Source organism: Colobus angolensis, unplaced genomic scaffold (genome assembly GCF_000951035.1).
Source record: "Colobus angolensis palliatus isolate OR3802 unplaced genomic scaffold, Cang.pa_1.0 Scaffold12, whole genome shotgun sequence".
In the NCBI taxonomy this organism is placed as follows: domain Eukaryota; kingdom Metazoa; phylum Chordata; class Mammalia; order Primates; family Cercopithecidae; genus Colobus; species Colobus angolensis.
The window spans coordinates 7632238-7645347 of record NW_012113141.1 but is presented as its reverse complement, the minus strand read 5'-3'; the positions used below and the strand labels follow the sequence as shown (position 1 = coordinate 7645347).

General features: G+C 37.3%; 1 protein-coding gene across 4 annotated transcripts in view; it reads right to left on the bottom strand.

Moving 5' to 3' along the window:
* Window positions 1-13110, bottom strand: part of ADK (adenosine kinase) — a 620365-nt gene that overhangs the window by 551186 nt on the left and 56069 nt on the right. For 3 of the 4 annotated variants that reach the window (XM_011928472.1, XM_011928446.1, XM_011928455.1), the window contains exon 3: window positions 5111-5164. The exons of the other annotated variant lie outside the window; for it this stretch is intronic. In XM_011928472.1, the coding sequence (XP_011783862.1) occupies window positions 5111-5164 (54 nt within the window). The remainder of the gene's footprint in view (window positions 1-5110; window positions 5165-13110) is intronic. 4 annotated transcript variants of the gene reach the window in all.

Sequence of the window (13110 nt, the reverse complement as noted above, 5' to 3'; positions counted from 1 at the left end):
CACCATGGAATACTATGTAGTCATAAAAAAGGATGAGTTCATGTCCTTTGTAGGGACATGGATGCAGCTGGAAACCATCATTCTCAGCAAACTATCACAAGAACAAAAAACCAAACACCGCATGTTCTCATTCATAGGTGGGAATTGAACAATGAGAACACTTGGACACAGGAAGGGGAATATCGCACACCGGGGCCTGTTGGGGGTAGGGGAAGGGGGGAGGGATAGCATAAGGAGATATACCTAATGTAAATGACGAGTTAATGAGTACAGCATACCAACATGGCACATGTTTTCATATGTAACAAACCTGCACATTGTGCACATGTACCCTAGAACATGAAGTATAATAATAAAAAAAAGTCATAAAAAAAAAAGCCAAGTAAACAAATGTGAATCCCTTTTAAAGAGATTTTCCCCTTGCCTTATAGCAAACAAACAAAAAAAAAACTTCAGATACCAGGTTACTCTGTGTTAAGTAGTATGGATACTTCTGAATTTATTTATATTTGCATTTGGAATTCACCCCTAACTCCAGACAACTTTTAACCTTCCTTACCTAAATCTTTATGATCAGATCTCAAAATCCAAGGTAATGCAAAATTTATATATTCATAAAATAGATATTCATGGAAACAAAATGGTTCTATTTTCAATAACTGCAGATGTGTCCATAGATTTTGAAAAGCCACTATTGGAGAGTAAGATTCCATTTATAATAAAATCAGTATCTTTTCCTTTTTCTTAAACCACTTTATTGAGGTATAATTGACATAAAAAAGCTGCACACAATCTTTTCTTCAATGCCTAACACAATGGAAAGTAGGTGAAAAAACACTTAGTAAAATAGTGATGTTTTCTTAATTTATTTTAAATTATTCCATTTACAAAACTAAAACCGAAAAAAACTAGAAAGCTGATGAGACCAGTTCATTACTGGATCATGTATAGAACAAAATATAAATCCTACAGTTTTAGATAAATCACATCGCAACTTGAATTGCTCAGCTTTCTCTACTTAAAATCATCCCCCAAGGTCTTCAGTATGTAGAATAATGAAAAACAGGAACTTGAGAAAAACCACTTTGCTTAGAAAAACAAGGGTCACTGCTGACCAATATTTCCCTGTTTTCCCATGCCAATCTTCCTCAGACAGAGAAACAAGTATACTTGTGAAGCATCAGTGACTAAGTGTATATGAAATCTGAATCACAAAATTTAAGGAACTAAAAATGTTTTAATGAAAACATACTTAATATTTATTAATATCAAGATAATTAGAACTATCATTGTACTCTCTTATTGTTATTCTTTTTTTATTTTTTTAAAGGCAAGGTCTCACTCTGTTGTCCAGTCCAGAACTCAGTGGAATGATCATGGTTCACTGCAGCCTTGATCTCCTAGACCCAAGAGATCCTCCTGCCTCAGCTTCCTGAGCAGCTGGGACTACAGACACACACCACCTCATCAGGCTAATTTTTTTTTTTTTCTTTTTTTTGAGACAGAGTCCCGCTCTGTCACCCAGGCTGGAATGCAGTGGTGCGATCTCAGCTCACTGCAACCTTTGCCTCCCAGATTCAAGCAATTCTCCTGTCTCAGCCTCCCGAGTAGCTGGGATTACAGGCACCCACCACCATGCCTGGCTAATTTTTGTATTTTTAGTAGAGACAGTCTAGTAGACGTTTAGTAGAGACGGTTTAGTAGAGACGGTATTTTAGTAGCGATGTCACCATCTTGACCAGGCTAATCTTGAACTCCTGACCTCAGGTGATCCACCCACCTCGGCCTCCCAAAGTGCTGGAATTACAGGCGTAAGCCACCGCACCTGGCCTTTTTAAAGTTTTTTTGTAGAGATGGGGTCTCACTATGTTTCTCAGGCTGGTCCTGTACTCCTGGCCTCAAGCAATCCTTCCACCTCAGCCTCTCAAAGCATTGGGATTACACGTGTGAACCACCATGCCAAGCCACTCTTTATTTATTAATACCAAGATCATTAGAGTTATCAGTGCATTCTCTGATTGATACTCTTAGAGAGTTAGGGTTAATTTTCAAAGAGCAGGTCAATGTGATGGTGCCAACACATTTTTTACAAGTTTTATAATGAATCAAGCTTTAACAGACTGAAATTAAGAAGCTGTAATAATGTTTTATGAGAATAAAGCATGGAATTACTGATTAGATAATAAAATTTTGTTTTATATCCATATCTCTTATATTTTTTAAAGATTGGTCTTGAACACAAAAAGGATTTTTTTGTTTTTAATACAGCAGGTGAGTTGTTACAGACTCCTTAGCAGACTCTGACTTCCATGACCACCACCCTACTAAGATTTTGGCTATTTGAGTTGCAAAGACACAAATGAGATTATTTATAAACAGCTTTCATAATTCATGAAATTCAATAATTCAATAACTGTTGAATTTTTTAAAATTAATACTCTGCTTTTATGGTGCCGTATTCAACTGCAAGTTTTCTTTGGTATGTAGGTCAAAAAGTACAAGGCAGACAGCCAGCAGCCAAAAATATCAAGACCACCAACTAATGACAAATCAAACGAGTGGCCATACTTAGCAATAATAGAACAAATAAACAACAGAATGCTAATCTGCAAAAATAAAAAGGAATTAACTGATACATGCGACAACACTGATGAATTTCAAAACCACAGTGGCAGAAGCCTTATACAAAATAGGACATATATATGACTCAGTTTATAAGAAATTTTAGAACAGGTGAAACCAAAAAAAAGAACTTTGCAATATAAAACTCTAGTTAATGCTCTATGTGTTGAAATATTTAGAGAGAAGCATATTGATGTCTACAATTTACTTTGAAATGCATCCAAAAAACAGATGAAGTAACGCATGAACAGAAGAATAAGTAGATAAGTGCAGTAATATGTTAAGGATAAAACCTTGGTGGTAAATACATGAGTGAACACATAACATATGTTTAAAACTTTTCGTAATAAAATGTAGCGGCTGGGCACGGTGGCTCAAGCCTGTATTAATCCTAGCACTTTGGGAGGCTGAAGTGGGTGGACTGCTTGAGGTCAGGAATTCGAGACCAGCCTAGCCAACATGGCGAAAACCCATCTCTACTAAAACACAAAAATTAGCTTGGCATGGTGGCGGGTGCCTGTAATTCCAGCTACTCAGGAGGCTGACGCAGGAGAATCGCTTGAACCCAGGAGGCAGAGGTTGCAGTGAGCCAAGATCATGCCACTACACTCCAGCCTGGGCGACAGAGCAAAACTCCGTCTCAAAAAACAAAAAGTAAGAAAAGAGTATCAGTTGGCCAAGTTATAGCCATAGGGATGAATTATATCTTGGACAGTTAAAAAACTTTCAAATGAATTAACACATTAAAATGGGTTACATATTAAATAACATATATTCTTTAAAAGCAGATTTCTGGTATTTTTAATACTGGTCATAGTCTAAGGACTAAAGGAACTTTTAAGGCTCACCAACTACTTAATTCCCAAAGCAAAAGAAGCTCTGTTACCAGACCTACAAATAATAACCAACCAATGCTACAGTAATAATCACCTACCCTCATTGACTATAGTAGGAAATAAAAAAACAGCAAAAAATTTCTTGACAATAAATATATTTGAGAACCCACTATGGAGATTATACTCAAATAAGGATAGACCAAATATAAAAATATGGATGAAAGGTTAGCATAATAATAGAATGTGTAAACAGTAAGAATGCATAAGGAAATCCTTTCCCTGAACATTGGTCCTGCCATTTTATAATTAACAATTTATATGTTATCTTAAATAGGAGAGAAGAAAATAATTTGCAAAAGGTTCAAGACAGTTTTTAAAAAGCAGTTTAAAAGTATTTGGGGCCGGGCACGGTGGCTCAAGCCTGTAATCCCAGCACTTTGGGAGGCCAAGACGGGCAGGACACGAGGTCAGGAGATCGAGACCATCCTGGCTAACATGGTGAAACCCCATCTCTACTAAAAAATACAAAAAACTAGCCAGGCGAGGTGGCGGGCGCCTGTAGTCCCAGCTACTTGGGAGGCTGAGGCAGGAGAATGGCGTAAACCCGAGAGGCGGAGCTTGCAGTGAGCTGAGATCCGGCCACTGCACTCCAGCCTGGGCGACAGAGCGAGATTCCGTCTCAAAAAAAAAAAACAAACAAAAAAAAAACTATTTGGAAAAAAATTATTACTTAATCTCAAGAAGAAAATAATAGTCTTGAAGTCCTCCACAAAAAAAATTACCATCCCTATATATAAGTACAAGTGAAGGTTACATTAAACTAAACCAAGAGAGACCTGAGTTAGATGTGAAAACAAAATGTCTTCAGCCGGGCATAGTGGCTCACACCTGTAATCCCAGCACTTTGGGAGGCCAAGGCAGGCAGATCACCTGCGGTCAGGAGTTGGAGACCAGCCTAGCCAACATGGGAAAACCCCATCATCTCTACTTAAAATACAAAAATTAGCCAGGTGTGGTGACGGGCACCTGTAATCCCAGCTACTTGGGAGGCTGAGGCAGGATAATTGCTTGAACCCAGGAATAAGAAGTTGCAATGAGCCAAGATTGTGCCTCCAGCCTGGGCAGCAGAACAAGACTCTGTCTCAAAAAAAAATAAATAAAGTGTTTTACATTGTACCAAACAACTGACATTTACATTTTCATAAACCAGTGACAGAAACAAAATTATATTTCTCCATCATTATCATGAAGGTGGGTGATCCACTGGAATAAGACCCAAAAATTAACAGTGACAATTTATTTTTATTTTTTACTTTTTTCTGGTAGAGCAGTCAGAAAGAAAATAGAAACAATTTAATATTTTATCTGGGAAGAGAAAATGAAATGACATATTTCCCAATAAGACTTTAGTCTAGATGATAGAATACAACACTACATCTTTTAATGTGAATACAGGAGAAATTATGTCCTGTGTAAACTTTATATAGTATAAATTATATAGTGTAGGTTATCATAATTCTGTTAGGATTAAGGTCATAGTGTTAATTACACTTTGTCATTATATAATTCTGAAAATCAGATTATTTACATATACATACATCAACTTCATAGACAGAGTAAACTATTTACACCCAATGGTTTAATGCACTTACAGTTCCTTGTGTTTGTCTTCAGCCAAGATTTGGTCATTTGGTTTCAGAGAATACCTATATAACAGAAACGAAAATTACACTCTTCATACAAACACAGTATCAACATAAGTTAGTTGACCTCTTCAAAACAAGGACTCCAACACTGTTATAGGTCTCTGACTTAATTGATAAAACACCAAGAATGCCCAAGTAGACGGTTTTTTGCTGTTCTATTAGTCATTTCCAGGAACACCACTCCAGGAACTGAAAAGAGATCACCTTAACCATGCTTTGAAGATCTTCAATATTCTTCTGTAGTGAATCATCTGTAATGTCACACTTATTCAGTAGTTCAAAACTGATGGAACAACTACAACATTAAGTATTTTAGACTTCACAAACAATATGTAAATCATTCATTAACTATATAGTAATCATATACTGTGAACCAGGCTATGTACTAAGCAGCATGACACAGGAGGGAAAGAAAAGCTTTGGAGTTTTGTTTTTTGTTTGTTTTTTTTTTAAGATAGTCTCACTCTCTCACCAAGGCTGGAGTGCAGTGGCACGATCTTGACTCAGTGCAACCTGTTCAAGCGGTTTTCCTGTCTCAGCCTCCCCAGAAGCTGGGATTACAGGCATGTACCACCATGCCCAGCTAATTTTTGTATTTTTAGTAGAGAAGGGGTTTCACCATGTTGGCCAGGCTGCTCTGGAACTCCTGACCACAAGTGATCCAACCACCTCAGCCTCCCAAAGTGCTGGGATTACTGGCATGAGCCACCATACCTGGCCTCAAGTTTTGGAGTTTTTGATTGACCATTTACTAGCTAAGTGATCATAGGCAAGTACTCTATGTCTTTAAGTCTCAGTTTCTCTGGTCATAAAATACAGGTTGCTATAAATATTAGATCAGGGATCTTTCACAGTACCATATATTTGTACTGATGAAGGTAAACAGACTTTCTGAAGGGTACACAGAAACAGATAAACAACAATGGACAATTCCCAGGTCTTCGATTCCCATTCATACTCAACCTTTTCATAAAATTTAAAATTAATCTGCCTGAAAATGGATCATAAGTCCATTTGAAAGGTCATGTTGATTTTCCTCTCCAGTCTCCTCTTTCACAAGTGCCTTTAAACCCATTGCTATGGTTTGAATATTTGACCCCCCTCAAATCTCATGTTGAAATTTAATCTCCAATGGGGCAATATTGAGAGGTGGGGCCTTTAAGAAGTAATTGGATCATGAGAGCTCTACCTTCATAAATGGATTAATCAATTCATGGATTAATGGGTTATCATGGTAGGGGAGCTGGTGGCTTTAAAAGAAGAGAGGAGACCTGAGCTACCATATTAGCAGGTTCAGGGCCCTTGCCATGTGATACCCTGCACCACGTCAGGAATCTGTAGAGTCCCTATCAGCAAGAAGGTTCTCACTGCGGCCGGGCGCGGTGGCTCAAGCCTGTAATCCCAGTACTTTGGGAGGCCGAGACGGGCGGATCACGAGATCAGGAGATCGAGACCATCCTGGCTATCACGGTGAAACCCCGTCTCTACTAAAAATACAAAAACTAGCCGGGCGAGGTGGCGGGCGCCTGTAGTCCCAGCTACTCGGGAGGCTGAGGCAGGAGAATGGCCGAAACCCAGGAGGCGGAGCTTGCAGTGAGCTGAGATCAGGCCACTGCACTCCAGTCCGGGCGACAGAGCGAGACTCCGCCTCAAAAAAAAAAAAAAGAAGGTTCTCACCAAGTGCAGCCCTTTGACCTTGGACTTTTCAACCTCCATAACTGTAAGAAATAAATTCCTTTTCTTATAAAATACCCAGTTTCAGGTATTCCAAGTAACAGAAAATGGCCTAAAATTCACTTTTTATTAATATAAAAAGGATGACATACTCCTCACCTATTCTGAATGAAACTATACACTATTGTATTGCCTGAGTATAAAACCCTTCTAAGTGTTAAACAAGGAATGATTCATATTTTGTCTGCAAAACTTTTTTTATTTATTTATTTATTTATTTTTTTTTTTGAGATAGAGTTAGGCTGAAGTACAGTGGTGCGATCTCAGCTCACCGCAACCTCTGCCTGCTGGGTTCAAGCAATTCTCGTGCCTCAGCCCCCAAAGTAGCTGGGACTACAGGCACACACCACCACGCCCGGCTAATTTTTGTACTTTAAGTAGAAATGAAGTTTCACCATGTTGGCCAGGCTGGTCACGAACTCCTCACCTCAAGTGATCATCCCACCTCATCCTCCCAAAGTAGTGAGATTACAGGTGTGAGCCACTGCACCCAGCCTATTTTCGTCTGTTTAATAATTTAGCAACATTTTGAAGGAAGAGAAACAACATTTTGAAGGCAGAGAAGGAGAAAAAAAAATTTTTTTAATAAATAAAAAATACTTTAGCAACATTTTAATACATTTGTTATTTTACTCTGTGCTAATTACAATTTAATGACTAAGAGATATTTTAAAATTCACATATTTTGGCTGGCTGCAAAGACATATATAATAGGGTAATCAATATGCATGAAAGACTAATGCATAAAAATATACTACCTTCATAATGTATGCATGTTACATGCAAAATATAACTTATGCATAAAATACATCCTATAAGAATAGAATCTGGGCCGGGCGCGGTGGCTCAAGCCTGTAATCCCAGTACTTTGGGAGGCCGAGACGGGCGGATCACGAGGTCAGGAGATCGAGACCATCCTGGCTGACACGGTGAAACCCCGTCTCTACTAAAAAAAATACAAAAAACTAGCCGGGCGAGGTGGCGGGCGCCTGTAGTCCCAGCTACTCGGGAGGCTGAGGCTGAGATCTGGCCACTGCACTCTAGCCTGGGCGACAGAGCGAGCGAGACTCCATCTCAAAAAAAAAAAAAAAAAAAATAGAATCTGGTATGAAAAGTGTAACAGAAATGCAAAGTCAAGACAGAAAGGACTATAAAATTTTTAAACGTCAAAAAAGGAAGCTGTTTATGTATTTTTATAAATGAATAAAAGGGGTATCAAATCATGATGGTATTTAGAGTCCACTAAAAAGAGTGATTCATCGGTATTATATAAAGTTATTAAAAATCATTAGTTGGGCACAGTGGCTCATGCCTATAATCCCCACTTTGGGAGGCCAAGGCAGGCGGATCACTTGAGGTCAGGAGTTCAAGACCAGCCTGGCCAACATGGCGAAACCCCATCTCTACTAAAAATACAAAAATTAGCCAGGTGCGGTGGCAGGCACCTGTGGTCCCAGCTACTGGGGAGGCTGAGGCAGGAGAATCACTTGAACCTGGGAGACAGAGGTTGCAGTGAGCTGAGATTGTGCCACTGCACTCCAGCCTAGGCAACAGAGCCTACTTTCAACTTAGTAGAAAGCTATAACTCAACTTCCCACCATGTCTTTCATAGAATGATGCAAAGCACAGCCTATATTTTGGATGAGTTTTGTTTCCTAATGGCATAGATAGGTATTCTTTTATAATCAATTCTTAGCATGAACACAGTTCCTAAAAATCAGAGACAGCAAAATGGTACAGTGATAGTCCTCAACATTTTTTCTGCCCTAAACTACCGGAGAAAACTGACATACACTCCAAAGAACGGAAGACGGAGAAGCAAGAGGGAGCACAGGGGAGGGGCCTCTTTATTCTGCCTCTAGCCCCTAAAAAGAGAACCACTGAGTGAAAAAATAACTAGATACAAATCAAAAAACCTGCAGTATCATCCTGATTCTACCATTAACTTGTTTTCTGAAATGGACAAGCCACTTAATTTCTCTAATGAGGATAAAACTGCCTATGTCACAGGGTTGCTATCCAGATCAAATAACATTACATGAAAAGTGTCCAGTGCATTATTTAACAATTATAATAAATACTCATCCCTGCCTCCTCTTCTTGGAATCTTGCACCCCTGTAAAATGAAGAATTCAATTAGCTCAAAAATGCAGGAAAGGGCACTTTTAAATGTTCATAACTTTTATAAAAGCCTTTTATTGAGACTGAAACAAACACTTTTTATTCAAATGTGCTCCTCCTCCGAAGACTAGCATGGCACAGAACTTAGTGCCTTGAAAGGCGCAGGTACAGACTGTGAAGTTCCAAAATAGGACAGTCATAAGAGAGGTGCCCACGCCTAATATTACACAGTTTAACAGATGACAATAAAATATTCTATAAATACTTGGAACTAAAATTGCCTTCCAAGAATTAAATCACCAAAATTTCTATAAATCTACAAATATTGCCACACAGTCCAAAGAATCCCAACAGTATCAAGTAAAGTTTTACAGAATTGGCAAAACCAATCAGGTAGACAGTGTGGATATGGCAAGATTTTAAGCAACATATTTAATTGGCTCTTCCAATAAAAAAAAAAAGTTGATAAAAATATATTAGAAAGGAAGAAAATGGGGGAGGGGCAAAACCATTAATCGCTACAACACTAAGACTAAAGCTGGACTGAAATTTAAGAAGCTTATAAAGAAATAGATTAAATCACAGGGTTAGAATAAAAAAGCAAAAAGTTATAAGGTTTAAGAAAATAATATTTTTAAATCTCATTAGCAAAGTAAATGAAGATTAAAACTCAATTAGAGAAAGCTGAAAGAATTAAACTAGATTTAAACCTAAATACATAAAATAGAACTATACTCTTTGTATTCTTAATTTTTCCTATGCTTTTTATTTTAAAAAATTTATTGATAATTATTCAAAATGACTAACCACATCTTTTTATTAAAGGACATTTTTTAATTTGGTACTTGGAAGATACTACTATCACTGCTTAGCTCTTGGGTCACATCAACAAAACAGGCCCATGTTATATCAACCTCCCATTTATTTGCTAATACATTTTATTTCTGGCTTCTCTCTCCATATTTGCACTGTGATTTGCCTGGCAGAGGGCACCACTGACATCCCATTCAAATACAGGGGACCCTTTTAGGCATTACTTTACTAGATATCTCTGTTGCAGCAGGTATTATTGACTATTCTTATATAAACTCATCATACTTCATCAGACCTTGTCTTAGTTCTGCTTTTTCTTAGTCTCATTCTATATTTATTCTTTATCCATCTATTAAATGTTCTAGCTTCCAGCCCACTTCTCCTTTTACTTTTTACTTTTTTTTTGGAAATTTTATCTACTGGTTGCTTTAAATACCACCTACCTACATAATAATAAAAATAGTGCTGGTAATAGATACCATTTATTGAATAATACTGCATCAAACTATGTAAAATTAAATACAATTAAAGAGTCCAGGCAAGGCACTGTAGCTCACACATGTAATCCCAGTACTTTGAGAGAACGAGGTGAGAGGAGTCCAGGACCAGCCTGGGCAACATAGTGAGACCCATCTCTAAAAAATAAAATTTTTTAAATTAGCCGGGCATGGTAGGGCACATGCCTGCTGTCCCAGCTACTCAGGAGGCTGAGGTAAGAGAATTGCTAAAGCCCGGAAGGCTACAATAATTAAACTACATTTAAACAGCACCACTCACTGCACTCCAGACTGGACAACACAGCAAGACCCTGTCTCCAAAAACAAAAGGAGTCCAGCCATGACTCTTCTATCCACCAAGAAACATAAAACCAACTGTCTCCTGAATATGCCTACCTGGGTATCACAGTCATCTCAAGCTTGAACAAAACTCAATTCAATCTTTCAACCCTCTCTTCCACATCCTCCTCCTATACTCGCTAACTCAGTTGTAAATACCACCATCATTCAGTCACCAAAACTAAAAATTCAAATGTTATCTCCGACTCCTTTACCCTCTTCATTAAAACAATCAAGTCTTACCTTGATAACACAAAAGTATCATTGTACTCTCTCTCCCAACCATTGTATCATAACTAAAGTGATCAAGTCATCATCTCTCAATAGGTTTATCACTATAGCCTCCTCAAATCTATTGATCCACAACAGACAAAGCAATTCATATAATTCTAAAATGTGAATCCCAACCATGTCATCTGCCTGCTTAAATCAACAAGTGCTCTCCATTGCCAATAACAGAGGCATGACAGATTTCAAGCTCCTCAGTAGCCAATAATATTAGTTAACATAAGCCAAACATACAAATAATCTCATTCAATCCTCACAAGAACCCTAATATCCTTATTTTACTCACAAAGAAACTGAGCTTCCATAGATAACCATGGTCACACAGCTCCAGAGCACACTCTTAACCTCTATTCTTAATGCCACCGTGAAGAAGTGATTTTCTTTCCACATCTGTCTCCTCAATTAGATTACAAGCTGTTTAAAGGCAAAACAGTTATTTAACATTGTATTCTCAGTATTTGGCAAAACAGTAACCATAAGACACGTGCTCCAAAAAGTGTGTGTTGAGCTGTGAAATGAACTGTTAAAAAAGAATCCATGTTTACGTATCCTTAGAAGTACCATTTCCTTCAATATTCAAAGTTAGGTTTGAACAGCAAAGAACACAAAGAACAGCATCTTATATCTAGGCAAAATGAAGGAAAGTAGTCTGTGTTCATTTAGTGTCCATAATTTAGGTTGTTTTTTGAGGAAGCCCCAGAGCAACTCAGGACCAATCACTCAATATGTGACATGACATAAAGATTCAAATAGCAGTTTATTTCAAATTCTAAGAATTTAGAATTTTGAAAGAGAGAAGCAGAATAACCAAAGACTATCTGTTAATGTAGGTCACAAGGTAGTCAAATAAGAGAAAATATTCAAACTTAAGCATTTCCAAACACCACCAATAATCTAGAATATGTTATAGAAAAATATATCATATACACAATAGATACAACTTTTTTTGAAGATATCTTTTAAAAAATATAAACATATCAAAAGAAATGTAAAATTGTACAATAAACCTAAGCTATACTGGTTAATATAAATGCTAATTAATATCTATTAAAATTTATTTAACATGAAATAAAATGTTGAAATTCATCAGTTGCACTAGCCACACTTCAAGTGATCAAAGCCAAATGTGACTAGTGGTTACCATGTTGGATAGCACAGATACACATTTCCATAATCATGGAACATTCTAGTGTACAGCACACACTACTGCAAAGATCCTGACCCCAGATTTCATTTCTACTTTATTGACTTCTATATGGTCTGAATATTTTTCTAAAAAGCATTTACTTTTATAATTTTTGAACCTAACAAGATTTAGCAAATGATCACCGCCACAAGATGTACAAGTTTTTAAAAAACCAGCCTAACCATTTTGTAACCCATATTACATTATTTAAATTTTACGTGTTATTAAAAGATATAGAAGAATACCTAAAATAAAGAAATATTTGTAGGGATAAGAAAATTTGTTGGTAAAGATCTCTTTTTTCCAAATTAATCTATAAATACAATACTGAACAAAATCCCAGACAGGATATTTAGGTCAATTAAAGGCCTAAATATACAAAACATAATGTTGAAAGTTGTAGAAAAAAATATGGCAATAGCTTTATAAATAATTAACTAAAACGAAGGGCACGGTAGCTCACACCTGTAATCCCAGCACTTTGGGAGGCCAAGGTGGGTGGATCACTTGAGGTCAGGAGTTCAAGACCAGCCTGGCTAACATGGTGAAACCCTATCTGTATTAAAAATACAAAAATTAGCCAGGCACGGTGGCACATGCCTGTAATCTCAGCTACTCAGGAGACTGACCCATGAGAATAGCTTAAACCCGGGAAGTGGAGGTTGCGGTAAGCTGAAATCACGCCACTGTGCTCCAGCCTGAGTGACAGTGAAACTTTGTCTGAAAAAAAAAAAATTAACTATAAAAGTGTCAGCAGTTTACAATTCAGTTTAAAGCAAAACAATTAAATGTCTAACTTTAAGCCTAACACATGCAGTCTCACTTGACACTCCAAATAATTTTTTCACTTTCAAAGCTATAACACCCATTTGTAGAAGTAATACATTTTTATTTATAGAAATAATTCAGTTGTAAATTACTGGCACTGAATAATCAGCACTAAAATTTATGGCCAATTGCTTTGAGCA